This window comes from Microtus oregoni, unplaced genomic scaffold, assembly GCF_018167655.1.
Source record: "Microtus oregoni isolate MIOR12 unplaced genomic scaffold, Mior012 000003F_ref0000135, whole genome shotgun sequence".
Taxonomy (NCBI): Eukaryota; Metazoa; Chordata; class Mammalia; order Rodentia; family Cricetidae; genus Microtus; species Microtus oregoni.
This window is the reverse complement of record NW_024543062.1, coordinates 39689602-39712453: the sequence shown is the minus strand read 5'-3', so window position 1 is coordinate 39712453 and position 22852 is coordinate 39689602. Positions and strand designations below refer to the sequence as shown.

General features: G+C 38.4%; 1 protein-coding gene across 1 annotated transcript; it reads left to right on the top strand.

Annotated features, from left to right (window-relative positions):
• The first annotated feature begins 1897 nt into the window (after window positions 1–1897).
• Window positions 1898–15863, top strand: Serpinb2 (serpin family B member 2). The gene is made up of 8 exons (XM_041648831.1): window positions 1898–1943; window positions 5608–5784; window positions 9036–9155; window positions 11082–11210; window positions 12005–12122; window positions 12381–12523; window positions 13154–13318; window positions 14786–15863. Exons 2-8 carry the CDS (start codon window positions 5617–5619, stop codon window positions 15188–15190), a joined length of 1248 nt encoding a protein of 415 aa, XP_041504765.1. The 5' UTR covers window positions 1898–1943; window positions 5608–5616; the 3' UTR covers window positions 15191–15863.
• The last annotated feature ends 6989 nt before the right edge of the window (window positions 15864–22852 follow it).

The window sequence follows — 22852 nt, the reverse complement described above, 5'->3', positions numbered from 1 at the left end:
ATAGGTCCAAGATTATACAACTTGAAAGTGGAGAAAGGAGAACTTGAGCTAGATCTTTCTAAATCTTTCAAAATCCCCATCCTTAATCTTCACCACACTATAGGGCCTCTCTAGAGAAGTTTAGTATTTTACTCACTTCACCAAAAAATGATTTAGCAAGAAGCCACTTTTTGGTTCGTATTGTTCTTGCTGCTGTGATAATCACAATTCCCCCTTAGGGATGGAATCCGAAGTGTGAGGAAGCAGCTGTATGGAATTGATGATTATGCTGTAGACTCAACTCTAATGGTGCATTTCTGACTGGAAGGAGCTCATTGAGCCTTACAGGAGTCTGAATGGAATTCAGGAAGCCACAGGGTAAAAAAGCCACAGACCGGGCCAACAGGGAGTAGGGTGAGGCAAAGTGTGGACAAAGTCTAGGCACACTGATCCATGCAGAGAGCAATGCTGCCATGCGGATGGAGGATGGCTGAAAAGCCGCTTTACTGTCTCAGGTGCTGTCTCGGGGACCAAGACTAAAAGGGGAAAGAGCCCATCAAGCAGTAACGTCAACTGAGTGTTTACAGGGAGAAAAAAACAGAATACGGGGGTGACACATATCAACCCAAAGTGTTCCTTTGATTTAATGGAGTAATTTAAGGAGATTAAAGTTCATCTGTGATCGAAGGCATTTTTTTTTTTAACTAATGCTGAAGTATTCTTTTTTTTTTTTTTTTTCATTTGAAATGGGGCTTGGGGCTTGTACACTCGGATTCAGGCAAACATCATTTCTTTATTTTTATTTTATTTTATTTTTTTGCTCCTGGAGGTCTTCTATCATTTAAAAAGTGATGCTGTCCTTGACTTCCAGGCAGATACAGAAGAACCTGCCAATTGTACTCCTCCAACAATCAGGGTTTAAGATACTCTGTACTTCTGCAACCAGAGACTGGTCAGGTCAGGGTGAAGTCTCACAGAGGAACTCAGGGCGACTCCATCTCTGATCTCACTCTCCCTGACTGTGAGATCTTCATTTCAAAGCCAGAGAAAGTCATGGAGTCCTCAAAGCTTGCTGAGGAGAAGCAGGGCACATTTCTGTGTCCTGTGTCTGCTCTCTTTTACAGAAATGCACAGTGAAGATCTGAGAAGTGATCTGAAAGATGTGTTTCCAGCTTTTTCTGATAAATTCTAATAATATGAACATTTTTAGATTCATGATTACAATTAGTTATGTGAGTTATCTTTTTTTCTCCAACATTTTTGTTTATAATTTTTAGTTATCATGATGTGTGAATTTCTGTCAATTTTAAGTCAACATCAGCAGTGGGTTGTTATGGTTTATAATAGCATAAAATCCTTGGTGTAACCAAGGCCATATAAAAAGTTCTTTGGGTGTGTCCTGAGACAGTAGGTTAGAGTTGAACACAGAATTATTAAGGTTATTATTCCTAAGAAAATCAGAGTTTAAAATAGAGAATTATTGAATGATAAAAACAGTGTTTCTCTTATTCTGTGTAGAGGGTTCTTTGAGTCTTCCTCAACTCAACGAGAAGAAATCTTTTGCTGCAAAGACCCCCCACAGATGGTGCCTGTCCAAAGCTGGATTGAGTATCATGGAATTTAATTCCTATCATTGAGTACCTGTGAGAAACAATAAAGACCCAAGAGTGAATGGTGCAGATTGCTGCTAATGGGTTTAAATTGGAAATTGCTAAATTCTTGAATTTCTAAATGATGTCATACTTCTCAAGTTCTTTTTTAAACTGAACACTACAAATCAGCATTCCTTTCCTGCTGATGTCTTTATGAGTAAAATGTTGAATCATACAAAGAACACAAATTTAAAAGTTTAAAAAAAACTGTGGGAGGAGCATGGCCATATAAAACCAGTCATTACCTCGTCCTTGCTATTCCGGCTTTCCAAAGAGCCTTTCCTGGCTGTCAGCTGCTCACAGGACTAGAAGGTAATAAAGTGCTTCAGGAAGCCCCTGGTCATCTCTAATGAATCCAGGCTTCTCCTTTCTCTTCCTTCATAGTAACTTTTTAATATATTGACCTGTGTAGAGGGTGAGTAAAAGATGTAACCATGTTTTCTTTTTCACTTGTTTAACTAAAGATATTTTGGGTTAAGACTTGAATTAAACTTATGACTGCTTAACTTTGAATCTCAGAAGACAGCAAGTGCCTATGAATCAAAATTAAAATGCATGTTTATTGTAATTTCAATTTTAATATTATTGAACAGGTTACAATATGTATGTTTTATATTAACTATTATTTTGATATAGAATTAGACATAAATAGCTACAAATATTAAAATGTTTATATTTAAGCAATTGAAAGTAATTATTACATTAAATATAAATAAGTGACATTCAATTGTCATCTAAATTTAATAGTCAGAAACTATAAAAATTAAGCAGTGATTTGGGCCAGGATGATCCAGGATCAGAGCATAATTATTTAACTTAGTTCAGTAATGGACCAATTCTGTGAAAGATAAATATCAAATAAATTAGTTGATTGGTTGACCAAGCTAGCAATTTAATCTCTAGTAAGCAGATAATTATTCATTATGAAAACTATCAACTAAAATACTACCCCCTCGTTTCTGAAAAGCTTGTTCTATTTTTGATGGGCTGTTTCCTTGCCACTATTGTTTTATCTTAATTTTCACTGATTTTTGAAATCAATTAAAACATTTTCATTATTATGATTATAGAAAAAAATGTTTGAAATGGCACAGCAAAATCTAATTTGTCAGCTCGGGCTATTGTGGAGAGGGAGTGTGGCAGGTGGTGAGCCTATGGCACCTCCCAGATTCATCACTTCTGCCAAGTTTCACTAGTGCTTTTGCCAACTTGTATTTCAGGAACTGACAGACGGGGAGAGAGCCCAGCCCCGCACATCATTTCCATTCGTTCTTACTAATGTTAGCAATAGTCTCATATTTGGAAGCATATGATTAGTCCTGAAATACCTACATCTTCACATTTTCATTACTCTAGCAGAAATTTCAAAGGACATAGGGTATGTGATCATTTCCATTAAACAAAATGCACAGATTTAATTAGGTGACCGAAATAAGGACATCAACTATTATTTTATGCAAATGTAGTTAAGAAGACATCATTAGAAACTAGAACTCCAGGACAAGGGATGTTGCCCAGATGGAGGATTGCTGTCCTAGCAAACATGAAGCCCTGGGTTCAATTCCTGGCAGTTTATAAATCAGGTTTGGTTGCACACACGTGTAATCTAAGCATGTGAATGCAGAGAAAGGAGGACTAGAAACTCTATAGCATCCTTGACTACCTGGTGAGTTCAAGGCTGGCCTCTCTAATACAAAATAATTCAGGTTGTTTAGTTCAATTTTTTTTCTTTTTTGGTAGAACTGGTGTTCTGAACACAGGTGGCCGCATACCTGGTACTAAGTTATGCCCTCAGACAGAGATGAGTTTTAAAGAAGTAAACATTTCTGGAACAATTTTACTCTGCTTAGTACCATCTTGTTCTCTGTCAAGTCACCCAGAGTCCTACTTTAATATTAACTGTCTTGGCTGATAATGGCCTTGACCCTTGCAATCTGTTAATGCCTAAGTAACCGACTGGCTTAGACTGTGGCACAGGCTGAGAAGCAGGACAGATCATGATATGCTCCCCTGGCTGGATCACTTATTTGAATTTTTATGCAGGGGCAGAGAAACATTTTATTCATAATTTTAAAATTATTTATTAAGGAAACCTATGCATGGAGTCTAATTGTAGTATTAAGTCACTGAAGAAGAAGCTATTTTCTGAACTATCTATTTTAATCAGAAATCTGTGATGAAACGAGACAGAAAGCAATACTGTTTTCTTGTCAACTAATGAGCTTTCTAGGAGCAATATGGACTTGTTACTTCTCTTTCTTGTTCCCCTTTGTAATATTTTTAGTATAGAACTTCCTTAACTGACAGTTAGAGTGAAGTGGTGCCATCAACCTGTGAGATCTGAAGATCAGCAAACTTTCTTTGGCAGATCCCAGCCTGCACGCTGCAACATCACAATAACTGTGTTACCACACAGAAGTTGCTTAACCTCCAAGAGCTTTAGGAAGGCCTCTGTGACCCTCCAAGGGTCAGTGAAAGGCTTAACCTGGTGACCTAAATTCAATCCCTGGAACCCATTGAGAGGTGGAAGGAGAAAACTGCCTCCATAAAGTTGTCGTCTGACCTCCACAGGCCCCCATGACGTGTGCACCCATGCTCACACTCATGTGCCCACTGCCCCACACTAGTAAGTTAAATACAGAGGCAAGAAATGGAAAAGAATTCTAAAAATACATTTTAATTTACTAGTTTGTCTTTTGTACAAAATGCAATTGCCTTATGTTACAAATGACAATACGTCTGTAAACAGTCAAGACAGTTTGCTTCATCCAGGGGTCTCTCCACTACTCCCCAGTTCTGGAAAATCTTCGTTCCGAAAGGTTTACAAAGAGATGAGTGCTGTCATTGTTTGGTGTATTTGTATATTTTGGTAATTATAGGTTATTTTAGACTATGATGAAAGAAAAATAGAGAAGTAGGAAGATGGTGGTTGGCATCCCTTCCCACACACCACCCTTGGGTGTGTCCAAGGATCCAGCTGCACAGAGATCCTTAAGTTGTGGAAGGTGTGCCTGACCTTTTTTAGATAACTATAAATTAAACATATTGTGTGGTTCCTACATTCTTGAATTGCCCCTGAATTCCTATGGGCACGTAGATTTGTATGACAGGAGAAGAGGGTACTAAAGTGAACTCTCCAGTCTATAGGAAGTCCTTTTAGACCAAGGCTGAGGCATATGAGGAGAGAATATGTTGGGGATGGTAGTATCTGGACACAGATAGCAACCCTAACATATGTTATACACCTCAAAATGGAGAAGTTGAAAGATTGTCTCACCTGAACCCAGCAAGTCCGTGTACATGTGGCACCCATTTGGATAAGTGTATTATATTCTGCATATGAACATAGGTGTATGTGGTGTGGGTATGTGTAGTGTGAATATGAACGAAAGATGGAGGTGACTTTCCTGCCTTCAATTTCCCCTCCCACTCTCTGTTACTGAATGGCATTGGCAGCTGGCTTTTGTGCAGTAGCACGCCCTTTCTGTGCACAGAGATACCTTCCCTTCTCCTCACGGGATTTCAGGAGGATTAAATGATTACACAAGAAAGGTGTTTAGTAGTTAGTGTCTACAGTCTGGGTGTCTAACATGTAGAGAATAGAACTCAGATGAGTGTTACGGTTCTTACTATCCTTATTATAATCTGGATTTCACAAAGTGTCATTCCTCAGATCTGTCATCATATCCCAGGATTGGCTACATAGTTTACAGAGACTGGGGAAAATTGAAATTGCAGGGTTTCATGTTTAAAATGACTCAAATTTCAGAATGGAGTCAAAGAATGTTACACCTGCACACTGTGAGGAGCACATGGCTTGTAACTCTAAGCAATTTTCACCGTCCTCATTTTGTCTCATGGAGGGAAGACAGGAAGGGAACCGTAGGCAGGACACTGCCTATATCCCTCTGCCAACTTCACTCCCAGTGCTGAACAGTCATTCATAGCTCTTTCTCTCTCTTCACCTTCGTTCTAGACCGAAACAATGGAAGAGCTTTCCATAGCAAACACCGTGTTTGCCCTCAATATCCTCAAGCATATAGAACAAACGAACTCTGCCCAGAATATCTTTTTCTCTCCGTGGAGCATCTCGTCCACCTTGGCTATGGTTTTCCTCGGTGCCAGGGGCAACACTGAACACCAGATGGCCAGAGTAAGTTTCTTTAAACCTCACCTCAGAATCCAGTGTTTTCTGAATTGAACCGTAGGCTTGCTCTCGTTTTGTGCTCAGGTCATCTTGACTCTAAGAAAGCAGGGATGGTGGCATGACTGTCATCACAAGCCATCACAACACAGATTCTGTTAGTGTAAATCTAGAAAATGTCCAAATCAGGAAACTCCTCTAATGCAGAGAGCAGAAGGATGTTAGCATTTCTATAATGATGAAAATAGCAACTGGCAAATCTTTCATTTAAACCAGATCATGCTCATAGTTTGTACAGCAAGGGTTTTGAGCTCTTCCTTTCACATGGTTTTAAGTCAAATATCACTATGCAGATAAGAACACTGGCAACCTGTTCCCAAGATCACCTGTGACCTTTAGCTTCCAGCTGAGGCTCCCTCTTAACAATACCACTGTGGGTAGTGTTGTTTCCCCTTTCTTAAAAAGAATGTCTCCTGATGGTTTTAAGCCAGGGTCACAAAGAAAAAAAAAGCACTATGGCTTTGGTTAGCATTCTCACAGAAACATATATATCTTTAATAGACTTCTTCACATTATCCACTGTGAAAGTATGTTTACAAGTGTGGCTGGATATTGTAGATACCAAGTCCTCAAAGTCAATGAGAACAGCATGTAAAACATCATTGCCAGGAATTTATGTATCAAGGTTTTTTCTTCTTTCCTTGATGAATGGACAGAGATTCACACAGGAGACCTTTCTCCAGACTTTAGAACTACTTAAATTATAATCTTCAATATCCCTAAAGATTCATACAATGTATTGTAATTTCTCATGATCATGTTACTTGCTAGGTCAAAGACCTGAATGTGGAAATCATATAATTAAAATTTCATTATATCCACATGCATGCAAATATTAAGAATGTGTGTTCTGAGCACAAGCACTCATTGTGTTTGCAGTCACACCAAAATGCCATGGGCTCCTACCTACGTTCCCATGAGAACTGTTTCTGAGCATAAATACATTCTTCTTGAGAACATGTTGACCCACTTCAGGTGAGCCTCTTTTCAAGTACAGAGTTTCACAGAGACAACATGAACCAACAGGTCAGGAAGTAGATTTCTGTCTAAACTGGAGTCAGTTTAAACAGCATGTCTCACAACAAGACTCAATTGTTCAACCCTGATGATAGCAGAGTGGTGCCACACTTCTTCCTCCTTACTTCCTTTGTCTTGAGAAAGCATAGTAAACCACGGTTTGCAAAACCTTAGACAGAGTTTGTGCTTTCAACTTTAAAGTGTTAAGGCCAGGAGCAGCACAGCTAGAATGTGAGTCTCAGATGAAATGCTCTGAGTTAAAGTGATTTTGATGCTGAAGGAAAAATTCTCCTCGTGGTCACTCTAGGCAGAGAGATTTTCTAACTCAAGACAGTTCTTTCGGTCTGTGGGACCATGCAGTTTTCTTACAACTCTGCTGCATGGGGAGATTTTAAAATTCAAGTGCTAACTTGATTGGTTTCTAAGTAAAAAGGCCATTTCCTTAGATTAGGGAAGAAGGGCAGGCTATGCAGCATCAGCTCCATGCTTCCTGCCTCACTCCCAGATTAAACAATGGAAGACTTGCAGAGAAAGGTCCCCAAATACCAATCCTTTTCTAGTCTAGAACGTATTCAACTAGCTAGATATAACTGCCCACTTCATTAAAAGATGCCAATTACCAGCCCATTTACAATTTTGTTTCCTCTTTACCATGGGCCAAAAGGAGAAGTGTTTCGGGGTCAGAGGTTCTCAAAGACTTTAGACATGGCTGGTTGTGGGAATCTGAGTCTGGAAGACTAGGCTGGGCTGGTGGAACTTTGTGGAGAAGGGACTTGAGATAGCCTTACAGAGACCAGTCTTTCCCTACCACCTCTACTAGCTGTATGAAACCACTTACAGTGAGCGAGATGCAGTGTATCAAATGCTGTGAATTACCCCGACACAGTGAGCGAGATGCAGTGTATCAAATGCTGTGAATTACCCCGACACAGTGAGAGAGATGCCGTTTATCAAATGCTGTGAATTACCCCGACACAGTGAGAGAGATGCAGTGTATCAAATGCTGTGAATTACCCCGACACAGTGAGCGAGATGCAGTGTATCAAATGCTGTGAATTACCCCGACACAGTGAGCGAGATGCAGTGTATCAAATGCTGTGAATTACCCCGACAGTGAGAGAGATGCAATGTATCAAATGTTGTGAATTACCCCGACACAGTGAGAGAGATGCAGTGTATCAAACGCTGTGAATTATCCCGACACAGTGAGATAAATGCATTGTATCAAATGCTGTGAATTATCCAGACACAGTGAGAGAGATGCAGTGTATCAAATGCTGTGAATTACCCCGACACAGTGAGTGAGATGCAGTGTATCAAAAGCTGTGAATTACCCCGACACAGTGAGCGAGATGCAGTGTATCAAATGCTGTGCATTACCCCTACACAGTGAGCGAGATGCAGTGTATTAAAAGCTGTGAATTACCCCGACACAGTGAGAGAGATGCAGTGTATCAAATGTTGTGAATTGCTCCCAACACAGGTATTAGTTTCTATGTGCACATATTATGTGTGAATGTCTTATCTAGGTGATCCTTCTTAATATTTGGTGACTGATGTTCATGTTAAAGCCCACTATGGCTTCTAACTTTCCTAAGCTTAAAACGTATTTAGTAGGAAACCACTTCAGAGAAGAGGAGATGAGTTAATTCTATTTATTTATTTAAAATATTTTAAAAATACAGTATTAAAATATTGGTGTTTTTCAAAACAATTTGTGGACTGGGTGAAATTTAGATAACTCAGGGTAGATTTTATAAATCATCTCATAATAACATTGTTTTTTAAATTTTCAGTAAAGGAGTTAGTATCAAGTACATCATGGATTTTTGAGACACAGAAAGAATGCCTATGCTTATTTTCCACATACAAATACAGAGTCAGACAGTACCATCTAGAGCAGTGCTTCTTAACCTTCCTAATGCTTTGACCTTTAGTGTGCTGTGGTGACTCCCAACCATAAATTATTTTCTTTGCTTTTTCATAACTGTAATTTTGCTAGTTATGAATCATAATGTAAATATCTATTTTCTGATAGTCTTAGGTGACGCTTGAAAAGGTTTGTTCTCCCCCCAAACGGTTTCACGACACAGAAATTCTGATCTAGAGATTCCTGAGCCATTGGTTCAAAGTGAAGTAATTTTGCATGGCCACGTCATCACTCCTCCTGATTCTGACTGCAGGTGTTGCAATTTAACAAAGTTAATGGCAATGACATCACAATGGGAACCCCAGCGAACGTCAGAGGCTTTGATTGCACACAGCAAATACAGAAGGGAAATTATCCTGATGCTATTTTACAGGTACCGGACTTGGTTTTGCTATATCATTTTATATTCTGTCTCTAGCAGCTTTTTGTCTCAGAGTCATAGTGTTGAACTGAGAAGAAATGTAGCAGAGTTCTACTATCCATAGGAAGAGCACCCAGACTAAGTACTGGGATGAATATCCCAAGGGCATCCAATAACAAGGTCAGAGCCAGTGCAGCATCCAGGCTTATTAATGTTTCAGCAATGGTTGCTCCTCAAGCCTATTACATTATTCTGCCATAAGTATATATATATATATATATATATATATATAATGTATAGTACTGTTTATGTATCATATTATTCATATTTATAATAAACTATTTATTCTGAAAGTGTTCTATGTTATGTTACAAGAATGTTTGGATGCACAAGTCCATAGGTGTTTATGGGAATTTCACGAGGAAAAGAGGGTGATCATAATAGGGGTTGGTGAAGCATAAACCTGGTTGCTGCAGGAGAATCTAATGAATATATTATTTGCTTATAATATACCACCTATCTATAAATACTTGTCATCTGTCTAGCTAGCTATCACTTATTATCTACCTATTATGCATATGCATCTATCTACTCTATACCTATTATCTATCTTTCATCAACCTACTAATTATCACCTATCTCTTTATCTATATCTACCTGTCAACTCTGTCATCTATCTGTCTGTTATCTATCTCCCATCTATTAACAACTTATCATATGTCCATCCATTTATCTATATCTATTGCAGGTAATAATTCTATTCATCCATCTGTTATACAAAGTAATACCTTTACCCACAGGCTATATCCTTAAAAACTGGCTGCCTAGTTACATTAACAAAATTATGAAGGGATAAACTATTGGTAACTAATTTACATGGTTATGCCCATGATTAGATTATGGGGACACGTCTCCTGATTCTTCTTTCCTGAATATACTAGTGTCCCACCCCCCATCACTTGGTGTGATGTGAGGTACAGAAGGTAGATAAAGCCTCCCGATACTTTCTAAAACACTGGAGAGCTCTGTCTTGTACTCGAGCCCAGTCGCTGTTGTGACTGAATCTGTCTGTCACACTGCTTAGCATTTGGTCTCTCATCAATTTTGTCAACTTTTAAAGCTCTGTGTTTTTTTTTTTTACTACAAAGGTCACCTTCTAAAATGGGAACCTATTAAGGCTATATAAAGTGTGGTAACATTTCACTATAGTTTCATTGAGAACTTCACAACCGACAAGTAAAATTGCATATATGCAGGGTACATGAGGTAATATATCTATACCTTGTGAAATAATTACCACAAAGTAATACTTTGACCACATACGCAGTCATTTTGCGTGTGTGTGTGTGCACGCATGGGGGGAGGTGGGTGGGAATCTATTTAAATATGTCTTTATCACAAATTTCAGAAACAGTCCAGACTCACTAACTGTACTCCTAATGTTATACTTTAGAACCTCTGGGTTTATTCATTCTGTAATATAATAAAATTTCATCAGAAACACAAGAGTTTAGAAATATCAAAAGAAACTGTCTTTCATTCAGGCTGTGGGGTTTCTTATTTCTAATGAATCTAATCTACAGACACAGCAGAAGTCTATAATTATTAAAGTGTACCTTTATAGCCTTCCTATACTACATTTCTATATTTGTTTCTGCTTTTACCCCCATGGGGTGTTGAAACAAGCTTACCTTGAATTCATTATGTTGCCATGATGAGCCTTGAACTTAGTCTTGTGTCTCTGTCTCTCTTGGGATCATAGGCGGGAGACATTACTCCAATCTTTTTGAATGACATTCTTACAGATTGTTTTCCTCTAATGGACTAGAAAAAAGATGCATGCATACAATATTTTATTGTTGTTTTGAGAAAATTTTATTGCTTCAGGAGTCTTTAGTTAGTATTATTGTGTTATAAATGAAAATTTTTTCTGTTTAGGCACAAGCAAGAGATAAAGTCCATTCATCCTTCAATTTGCTCAGCTCGGCAATCAACACTTGCTCAGGAGATTACTTACTGGAAAGCGCCAATAAGCTGTTTGGAGAGAAATCTGCTAGTTTCAAGGAAGTAAGTGAAGTTGACACTAAAAGAGTTATTCCAACACAAGCAGTGAGGTCGTTTGGAAACTCTTCTCCACAATTCTCAGGAGCAGACTCAGAATTGCAGGTGGGCTTTTAAAGGCTGGCTTTACTGTCTCTCCTGTTCCTGCTGAAGATGTCCATGCAAAGATCAACAAATTACAACAGTGATGTAACTAACAGCTCTTTCCTCTATTTCCCCAAGCTATACCTCTGTTCTTATTCAGTGTCTTTTCTTAAATTTTAATTAATTTTTTAAAACCATCTTTTTTCAATTTACATACCTATCCCAGTTCCCACTTCCTCCTCTTCCTCCCACTCTTCCTCACTGTCCCTCCACTCCACTCCCATCCACTCTTCAGAGAGGGTAATGCTTCCCATGGGGAGTCAACAAAGTCAGTCAAATCACTTTGAAGCAGGACTAAGGCCCTCTGCCCTAAATTTAGGCTGAACAAGGTATCTCTCCAAAAAGAATGGACTCCAGAAAGCCAGTTCAAGCACTTGGGATAAATCCTGGTCCCACTGCCAGTGGCTCCACAGACTACCAACCACACAGCTGTCACCCATACTCAGAGGGTCTAGTGTCTTTAGTGCAAAGATAGAGTTGGTGCTGGAACATAGAACTGGGCATTATCAGTGAAAGTGAAACTGTCCTGGATCTACACGCTCCCCAGTCATCTCACCTCCCTCTGCCTTATGTCTCCTTGTATTTGTTGGAGCCTGTAATTCATCATGCCTCTCTTATTCAACATATGTCGTGTGTAATTGTGTTTTTTTTTAAAGGAATACATACAACTCTGTAAGAAATATTACTCTACAGAACCAGAGGCAGTAGACTTCCTTAAATATGCGGAAGAAGCTAGAAAAAAGATAAATTCCTGGGTCAAGACCCAAACCAAAGGTAAAACTTTGGATTTTTTCTTCTGTTTTTTTTTTCTTTTGAAATCAAACATCCTTGAATATCACCCTCATTCCCTCAAAATTGTAGTCAATTCTCTTTCATCTCCTTCTGAGTTGAGTAAGTCTCAGACTACTGAAAAACAATATACAAGAAAGTGATTCCTCCAAATATCTTAAAAAGTTATACTTTATATGTAGCATTATACAGTTTCTTTCATTTTTTATTATAAAACCTAAACATGTATTGTGTTCTCTACAGGTGAAATCTCAAACCTGTTACCGGAAGGTTCTGTAGATGAAGACACCAAGATGGTACTGGTAAATGCTGTCTACTTCAAAGGAAAGTGGAAAACTCCATTTGCGAAGAAACTTAATGAGCTTTATCCTTTCCGTGTGAACTTGGTATGAAACAAGAAGCATTTTCTAGCATTATTTTAGAGCTTGGAAAAGAATACAGAAAACTTAGAGACTATTCATTGATTTTTCCCATAACTTGCTAGTTATACCTTGGGTGGGCATTGGCTCTTTCAGGCTACTGAGTGTCATTCAAAAATTCCTAAGAGTCAATGGACAGTGAAGACCATGGTTTTATAATTTGTAATTATGTGACATAATTCCTCTTGCCTGGACTTAAATGCTGGTTTTACATTTGCACTATGACTTCATGTATTATCCATTTGTTGCAGTTTTGATCTTTAAAGCTTGAATAATATCTAGTTCAAAAGATTGATGTGAATGTTTGACGGAGTTTACCTAACTTCCTGGATCATTTTAGGCATTACAAATTTATTATAATTTTATTAGTAGTAGAAGTGTTATTACTATTATTATCTATCTTACTAAGTATTGGCTATAAGATACAAAAAAGCCATTAAGTTTGAGGAACTTCTCTAAACACTATACAAATAATTTCCTTTTTTGATGGAAGAAAACACATCTTCCTAGCTTTGACCCAGAAATCATTTAGTCTTACTGCAAATTTCTTAAACATCTGAGAACTGACTTTCATATTTTACATTTTAACAATATTAGCGTGAGAGCATACCTGTTCAGATGATGCACCTACGTGAAAAGCTGAACATTGGATACATAACGGACCTAAAGACTCAGATTCTAGAGCTTCCGTATATTGGAAACATCAGTATGTTCCTGTTGCTTCCTGATGAGATTGAGGATGCGTCCACTGGCTTGGAGTTGGTAATGCATTCCAGTTTCAATTATTTTCAAATTTGGCAGCAAAATCTCCTTTGCTCAAAATGAGTATTGATGTCTTGGAAATCGTGTGTAATTTGTCACAAATGAATGATTAAGTTGATTTACATGTATCAATTTCGCAAAATCTCAAAGTCTGAAACTTATGTAGTTTATGCTACCAAATTACAAAATTTGTCCAGATCATTAAGTTTTAAACATTGTAAAGTCATTTAATTGCTTATTTTATTTTCTAATTTTTTGAGATTATAATTATTTCCTTCTTTCCTCCTTTCAAGGCTCCTTTATACCCGTTCTTGCTGTCTTTCAAACTTTATGGCCTACTTTTCATTGCTTATTGTCACATGCTTATATACATACACATATAAATATACAGTCTTAAATACAGACTTCTCAGTCTGTATAACGTTATCTGTATGTATGTTTTCAGGACTGACTATTTGATATTAGACGACCATTTGATTTGCTCTTCCCTCAAGAAGATCATTCCTGCCACTCTCAAAAATTTTCAGTTGCCTGTAGTTCTTTGCGTGGGGTTGTGGCCTCATTTTCTTTTGTATTCTTTAATGCTTTATTAATAGGTTGAGAATTCTATACACTTATGTAATGTGCCTTGATACGATTCAGTCCTTGCTCTCTCCCCTACTTTTCCAAAAAAAGTAAACCCTCTCACCACTTTTCCAACCAACTTCACATTTTCTTTTTTCAACCTCACTGAGGTCATTATGTGTTGACAGAATGTGTGCAGATGTAAGACTATCCACTGGAACATGGACACTTATTAGGAACTTTACCCATGAAGAAAATGACCTCTCCCCCCATAGTAGCCGTCAAGTGTTTTTTGGACATGACAGAGCCATTGCATACACGAATTCAGAGAGTCATACACAAAACCTACAAGCCAGCCAAATAAGAGTTTCTATAGTAGAGGGGCTCATGAAGTCCCACCTCTAACTGAGGAGTAATTGTCAACTAATATGAATACATATATTGAGTTCAGGCCTTACTATGTAGCCCTGGCTGGCCTGGAATTCACTTATGTAGTCCAGGATAGCCTTGAAATCATAGAGATCCACCTACTTCTGCCTTCTGGGTGCAATAATTAAACCCACACACCAGTGCACTTAGCTTTGCAATTGATTTTTTAGAAGTGTTATTTGTTATTATTTTTATATTTATGGCTATATTCACTGCATTAAGTTTGTATATCACATGTATGCAATGTTCATGGGGACCAGAAGAAGACATTGGATCCCCTGGGGCTGGATCTACTTATGGTTGTGAGCTGCCATTCGGTTCTTAGATGCAATCCTGGGACCCCTGGAAGAGTAACCAATGCTTATAACCACTGAGTTATCTATCCAGCCACTTGGCAATTGATGTTTAACATTAGGCTTTGAGTTATTTTTTGTCCTTTCTCAAATTCACTTTTTTTGTTCTTTATTCTTACAGCTGGAAAGTGAAATAAACTTTGATAAATTCAACCAATGGATGAGCAAAGACACAATGGCTGAAGACGATGTTGAGGTCTATCTCCCGCAGTTCAAGCTAGAGCAACATTATGAACTCAAGCCTATTCTGAGAAGCATGGGCATGGAGGATGCCTTCAATAAGAGCAAGGCCAACTTCTCAGGAATGTCCCAGAGGAATGACCTTTTTCTTTCTGAGGTGTTCCATCAAGCCACAGTGGAAGTCAATGAGGAGGGCACTGTAGCAGCTGGTGGCACCGGGGCAGTTATGACAGGGAGAACTGGTCACGGAGGTCCACAGTTTGTGGCAGATCATCCCTTTCTTTTCTTTATCATTAACAAAACTACCAATACAATACTATTTTGTGGTAGATTCTCCTCACCCTAAAATGGGAAGACCTTATTTATACATTGTATTTTTTATAGCATTCGCTATAAGCCACAGAATTGCTTCTGTAAGTGCCAACTGAAGACTTTTCTACATACACATTTTTGTACTTCTAATTGATATGCACTAAATATAAACTCAGAAACAATTACTCAACTCTCAACAATACTTATAGAAAAAGTCTACTAATTATTGTTTTCTAAAGCCGTGTGATATCTACTTAGTTCATTCTCATTATTTCTTTGTCTTTATACCTTTCTTTTTTTACAGTATTATTTATTATTTATATAATGGTAGTTTTACAAATGATTGTCCTCTGTATAACAAAACTGTAACACTGAAGAAGCAGATAACCAGAGAATTTTTCTATCTAAAAAAGCAAGCATTTGATCTAATAATGAAAGAACAATTATATGCTCTCCCATAATAATCACCCAAACAAAAACACAATAAAAGGCAAAGCATGTTACATTTCTATCACTGTATGTCACATGTGTGTTTCTGTAACTCATGTGCAATTGGAAATATGCAGTAACTTAAGCAAGCTTGCTCACTTACAAGTATTTGCTGTTCTCTATTAGGTTTTTACAGCACAGCTTTCAGTCCTGTTTGTTATTCTTTGTTCCATTACTGTAAGAAAATACCAGAGATAATAAAGTTGAATTTTTTTTTCTGTTTTATTGTTTTAGAAGTTTTACTCCAAGGTTGGTAGGATGGTTGCTTTTGTGCCCGTGGTCAAACAGTACAATGTGGTAGAAGGTGTGTAGAATATTGCTGTTCATTTCAAGAATGTCAAAGAGAGGAGAAAAAGAGACTAGTCCTCCTCATCCCCTTAAAGAGCATGTGATCAAAGATTTGGACTTTTCATCAGGCTCTTTTTTTTGTAGTTTTGGTGCCTGTCATGGAACTACCTCTTATAGATCAGGCTGGCCTCAAACTCACAGAGATCCACCTGCCTCTACCTCCCAAGTGCTGGGATTAAAGGCGTGCACCCCCACCACCCAGCAGGCTCTACCTCTTACATGTTTCCACTACCTTCTAGTAGCTTCAGTCAGGGGACCAAACCTCTAAAGCATGGCACTTTCAAAGACATTCCACATCCAAGCTATAACACCTTGATTCCTATGAGCTAACCACAATCTATCACTTGTGGGAACATAGAATAATAGTCACAAAAAGGAGAAGAGAGCATAACTACTTCTCTTGCATGAGCCAACACTGAGGGTGATTGGGATGGTGGACAGTTGTGCTTTTCTCTGCTAACTTGGCATAAGATAGAGTTACTTGGGAAGAAGAATCTGATTTGAGAAATGCTTCCATTAAGTTGCTTATAGAAAAGTCTATAGGGCATTTCCTTGATTAGTGTTTGATGTGGAAGAAATTAAACCATCATGGAGGATGCCACACCTTAGCGGGTGGGCCTTGCTTCTCTAAGAATGCTGGTCAAGCAAACCAGGAAGCGGCCCTCCTCCATGACTAGGTTCTTGCAGTGCAGTAGTTTCTGTCCTGGACTATGATATTCAATTGTAAGCTATATTACTTTTTTCTCCATGTTGCTTTTGTTCATAGTATTTTATAACAGCAATAGAACAGTGTCTTAGTCCCTGCTCTATTGCTGTGAAGACATACCACGACCAAGGAAACTTTTATAAAAGAAAACTTTTTTTTTGCAGAGTGAGGTTGAATATTTATTCAGGGGGTTGTGGAGAAGAAAGGGTGAAGAGGGGACAGAGAAAGAGAGAGAGAGAGAGAGAGAGAGAGAGAGAGAGAGAGAGAGAGAGAGACAGAGAAGGGGGGAAGCAGAGAAGTGGGGAGAGAGGCAGAAGCGAAGCTGCCTCTCTGAGAGGAAGATGGAAAAGAGCAAAAGAAAACTTTTAATTGGAGCTGGCTTACAGTTTCATCCTGAGGGAGCATGGTGGCATGAAGGCAGACGGTGCTTGGGTGGTAGGTGAGATCTTTACCTCCTGATCTACATGCAGAGAGGGAGAAAGTCACAGGGCCGCAAAGCCCACCCTCAGTCCCATACCTCCTCCAACAAGGTCACACCTAATCCTCCCCTGACAACTGAAGCATGATTAATCAAACTCAGAGACAAAAATTGGAGCTCAAACTGGTCAGAAAAGCACAGCAGCCAACCACTGGCTCTTACCTTTACCTCAGTCTGAAATGGCGATTCTGCCTCCAGGAATCTCAGAATGAGACTGTGACTGACAGCTGTCTCCTCCCTTTTTACAATCCTCTCTAGTTCTGTGATTAAAGGTATGCACCACTGGGATTAAAGGCATGTACCCCTTGGTTTCTATGGCAACTAGTGTGGCTACTGGGATTAAAAGTGTGTGTTACCACTGCCTGGTCTGTAAGGCTGGCCAGTGGGGCTGTTTTACTCTCTGATCTTCAGGCAGGCTTTATTTATTAAAAGACAAATAAAAAGCCACTACAGACAGCTCATCAACTGAGGACTAGGCTTGCAAATATATTAGCCTATGGACCAGTCTCATTCAAACCATCACAGACTGGTTGTAGAAAAATGGATCAGAGCCCCTTTCTCATAGCAACAAAGACATAACAATTCATAACAGTTTATGACAGAGTCTTCTGAGGTGTCCTTTGAAAGAATCAAAATTTTTCAAAGACACTTAATGTAATGTTGGTGAGCATTTATTCTTTCTGTGTCTTTCATTTATTTGTGGTACAAGTGATTGAGCCTGTCACCTTACACATGCTACTCAAATGCTCTACCACTGAGCTTCCACCTAGTCTGTGTATTCTGAGACAGGGGCTTATTAAGTTATTCAGGCTGGCCTTGAACTTGTTAGTAATCCTTCTGCTTTGGCCCCCCGAAGAGCTACCATTAGACGCCTGTATCACCAGGTTCCACTAGTAATTTTCATTTTTCTATTAGGAAACAAAATAACACAAAACATGATTTTATTGATAGAGATAGTACATTTTTAGATAGGGATTTTAATTAAGTAGGAAATAAATATAGAGACTTAGGGAGGAAAATGAAAACAGCTTTGCCTTGTGACTGTTACAAAGATGAAACAACTTGGTGCATCCAGCAGAATCTAGATATAAATGTGCTTACTGTAAACAGCATAAACAACTAGAACAAGTCTTCCAGCCGAGCAATGATGTAGCCCAAGTCACCCCACTGAAATACTGTCAGTCAAAGCCGGTGGTCTGTCTTTGTGGAGCCTTGGCATGATGCACTCAGCTAAGATACTAGTATCTGCTCTTCACAGACCCAGTAGACAGCATTTAATTTCCTACCACAAATGTTATTTACTTGTGCAATCCAGAGCAGCTCTCCACAGTGTGTTCTCTCCTGGTCTTCAGTTCACTGGAAGAGACATGTACGCACAAGAAAGTGGACACAGCACCCAGTGCATGCAAGGCCCCTCAGTTCCTCTGGGCTATTTTTGGTGTTCTCATACTTCCTTTCACTGTTATCCTCATTCCTCCATGCTCCTGAAAATGACACTGGTGCCTTATTGTTTTTTCCTGTGCTATAGAAATGAGGGACCATATGAAGTCAACTGGGTACAAAAAGGAGAAATTTATGGAAAATGTCACACATAACAATGGCATCAAAACATTAACTGGCCCAAGTCTCACTCTGGGTTCTGTTCTAGCATTCCAAGGAAGAACAGAACAAGGCCTGTGTGATTCTCACAGAACACTAAGAGAAACCTTAACAGACTAGTACCAAAAGATGCAGTAATAATGTCTTCTATTTCAGGTCCATCATCATTGCACTTGAAACTGTTCATTTTTAAAAAGAGGCAAACCAGTGGAGACCATGCTTGTTGCTGTTAGTTAACAACTCATAGAAGGAATTTAGCTTGGAATGTATGAGTTACAGTTTGTCAGAATTCATGTCTCTACATGCAGTCCCATATGGAAAATGTACTTAATTAATTATTCAGGAAAGAACTCTGTTGTCTGCCACTTGTACTTGTTTGAACTTTTGGCCAAGATAAGCCTGAAAGGAAGAGTGTGCTGCTTGTGAAAGGGAACCAAGGGTGGGGCTCAGAAGAAGGAGGGGCTGTGTGGGTTTTTTTTTTATTTTTTTACATTTCTTCAGTTAAAAGTTACCTCACTCTTCAGCCACAGTCTCTCACTAAAGGAACAGTTTGCCAAGTCTGCTCCCAGAAAGAGAAATAAGGTATTGTAAATATTTATTTGCTTAAAAATGTTTGTGTTTTCCTTATTGTAGTGCCTAGTAAATTGCCAAGACCTCTACTTGAAACTAAGAATAATAGATGAGGCTCCCTTTCCTCGGTGCTTTTCGGTACAAGTCAGCTACTTAACCTTGAACCTATTTGAAGTCTGACTGACTAAGAGGAAGATGAATTAATTTCAAGGACACTTCTGCTGTTCCACTTGCAATTGTGAGAAACATGAGTGGATTTCTTTCCTCTAGTCATGTCTGAACTTTCCATGTATTGAGTTGCATTTGCCATCTTAACAAGGGGAAATAGAACATTCTTAGAATAATTGAATCCCAATCTTTCTAGCCCTTCTGATGGGGTGTCTTCACAGTATGAACTTTGGTTTATGAAACTAATGGTTGGCTCATGCCATCTATGGGAACCATTTTCCCACCTATCAGCTTTCCACGTGTCTTTAGCTTCTTTCATTACTGTGGACCATCTGAGTGCCTGGCACACCTTACTCCTCAGAAGCACTCCAACTTAAAAACTGCCCCAGAAAAGGGCTCTGTGAAATAAAGTGGTGCTGGGAGGCAATTAAGATGCTGTTTTCTGTTATGTATAGTTTCATAAAGATTAAAGCATTATCACCAGTAAAGCAAGAGATCTTGAGTATTCTTTCATGGGACAAAGAAGAAGCGCATCCCTGTTGTCACTTCCTCTACTTCTTTTAAACTTCTTTTGCTCCTTGTTGGTCCTACATCACTCCCTCTGGCTTTTACCATCCAAAGTCTGCAGATCACTAGCTGCACTGATCACAAGTTCTGTCTTTATAGCAAAGAGAATGGGACTGCACTTTTCACTGTTCTGTAGCTATGTACCATCAGTTAATATATCTAACTTCTCTGCTCCTGAGTGTCTTAGGTATTAAATGGAAGCATTGGACTAGGGAGGTTCTAAGGTTCTGTCCAAGGTCTTGTGTTAGAAGTGTGTTTGTTCAAAATGGTGTTGTTTTGATAGATGTTATGATCGTTCTTTAATGTCCTCTTCAGTGTGTATAGTGATTATATGTATATAAATATACATATATATCATAGCAATGCAGCAATGAAAGATGCTAAAGGCATGCGGAATGGTGAAAGGTGGGGAAATCATTTAGGTAGATGGCATGAGCCAACCATTAGTCCCATATATCAAAGTTTATACTGTGAAGCCACTCTACCAATTTGTGACTTCTGAAAATTTCAAAAGAGCAATTCATTTTGTAAATAATACATTAGGGAATGGGCAGATAGTTAAATCAATACACTACTTGCCTCACAAGCATAAGAACCTGAGGTTGATCCCATAACTCATGTAAAAAGCCAGGCACGGTAATTACCATTTGTAACCCCAGTGCTAGGGGCATGCTTATGGCTGGCTGCTCAGCCAGTCTATCTTACTTGGCAAATCTCAAGCTAGTGGTTATCTTGTCTCAAAACAACATGGTGAAGATCTCCTGAGAAACAACAGAAGATTGTCTTATGTCTTTTATGACTCTACATGTAAATGTACCCACAAGTGCGTCTGTGTATATACACACACACACACACACACACACACACACACACACACACACACACACACACACAACAGACACACACGGGGGAAGAGACAGACAAGCAAGCAAGCCAGACAAAGACACAGAGAGAAAGAGACAAAGTTTCTGATTGTTCAACACTTATATCTAAATTATTTCCAATAAAATCTCAACTTGGCATTCGGTATCTTTCAGGAATTATTTCTTGGGTTAGATGGCCAGTGTAGTGCTTCCTTATGGTTGCTTCTAAAGACAGCAGTGATCAGAGTTTTCTCACTTGTTTATTTTAGACTATGCTTAATACATTAAGGGTTACTGGTAAGAGTTAAGATAGCTCTTAACTCTTAAGTTAAGTTAAGTGGATAGTAACTGCTCACACCAGGCTATCTCTTTTGTTAGAGAAAAGCACGATTTTCAGGAAGTTCATGTGCATGAATAAATACTATATTAAGGTGATCTGCACATTGAGATATAAAATTCCCAGGCACTGAGATGCTGCTTGCTTTCTTCCCTTTCTGGTTAATATGATTTGCAACAGAAACAAACATTTTTCTTCTAAATATATTTCATGAATTTTAAAACTATAAGTTGTTTAACCAAAATATGACCTGAATGGACATGATCTTTCAGGAAGCAGTTGTTTCTAAGATGGTATTTTTATGGGGGAAGGAATACTGGCAACTTCCCAAAGATTTGTTGGAGGGTAGAGTAACTACAAGACAGGAAGGGGTTTTGTTTCTTCAAAGAGTATTTTCCCTGAGCCCATCTGGAAATTACATAGTGGGTAGAAACCACACCTTGGGTGTGACCCTGAGTCTGAGAATCTGTTTAGTCAAGTGTAGCTTTATGCGTGGGAGAGATTTCAAAAGAATTGCTGTAGAGTAAATCACATAAAGTTATGATGTAACCAAAATCTACACAAACTTGTCCTTGATTCTTGTTTTTAACTCAGAGAGCGAACTCCTGACTTTTCCAAAGCCAGTGTTGCAGATTTCTCAGCAGAAATGTGCTGTTGGGGCAAGACCTAGCACAGTCCCCGTGGAAGGTCCCAGGCGTAGGGTTTGGGAATCAGTCATTTAGTCAATTTGAGAATTATTTGACTATAGAGAAACAGTAGGATAATATATATAATATACATATATATTATCCCACTGTTATCCTATAAGTCAAATATATATATACACACATATATACATGTGTATATATATATATTTGACTCAGTTTTAAATAGCATTTTAATGTAAAATGCCAGAGCAATTAGAAGTGACACTTAGAAGATGAATGTTATATATGTAATGTAATATGGTAGAATATGAACTTAGAAGATGAATGTCATCCATGAAATGCAATTAATACAATAATATAAGCATTATGAAACTTTGAGTTCTTTTGTTAAAGAGAAGTGAATCAGAAGAAAGGGAAACTACTTTCAATTTCTGTATTAAGAATGTCCAAATTAATTGTGCATAAAATCAAGTTAAAAGAAGTAATTCTTAGTGCATGACAAACAGTAAAGACTATTTGGGGCAAAGTGTTCAACTATATGCTGTTGGATATACAAGGCAATATAAGAAGAAAATATTGTCCCCACGGAGCTTTGGCAGACTACACAGAGGCATAAAGGTAATAAATGTCAAGGAAATGGAAAAACTGTCTTGGCACTCAGCTGTCAATTGGTCATAATACAGGTATTCTCTGGGACACATAAGCCCAATACTTTGAGGTAAGCCTCTTACATTCTGTGTTTTTAAGTGTTGGGATATATAAGACAAAAGCGGTATATGGTTAGAAGTTTGTTAAAATCAACTCAGTCTTATAGATAATTGTATATAGCTATCCCTACTTGGAGAGATACTTTAAAAAAATAAATTAAATGGAAAAGATTTAACATTTGTATGATCTCTGTCTTACGCTTTTTATAGGAACCCC

Bases quoted from the DNA above. Each gene is read 5' to 3' on its own strand.
- Serpinb2 (XM_041648831.1), top strand. From the start codon at position 5,617: ATGGAAGAGCTTTCCATAGCAAACACCGTGTTTGCCCTCAATATCCTC. The intron at 9,156-11,081 runs GTACCGGACTTG...TTTTCTGTTTAG, and splicing joins ATCCTGATGCTATTTTACAG to GCACAAGCAAGAGATAAAGT. The intron at 11,211-12,004 runs GTAAGTGAAGTT...TTTTTTTTAAAG, and splicing joins AATCTGCTAGTTTCAAGGAA to GAATACATACAACTCTGTAA.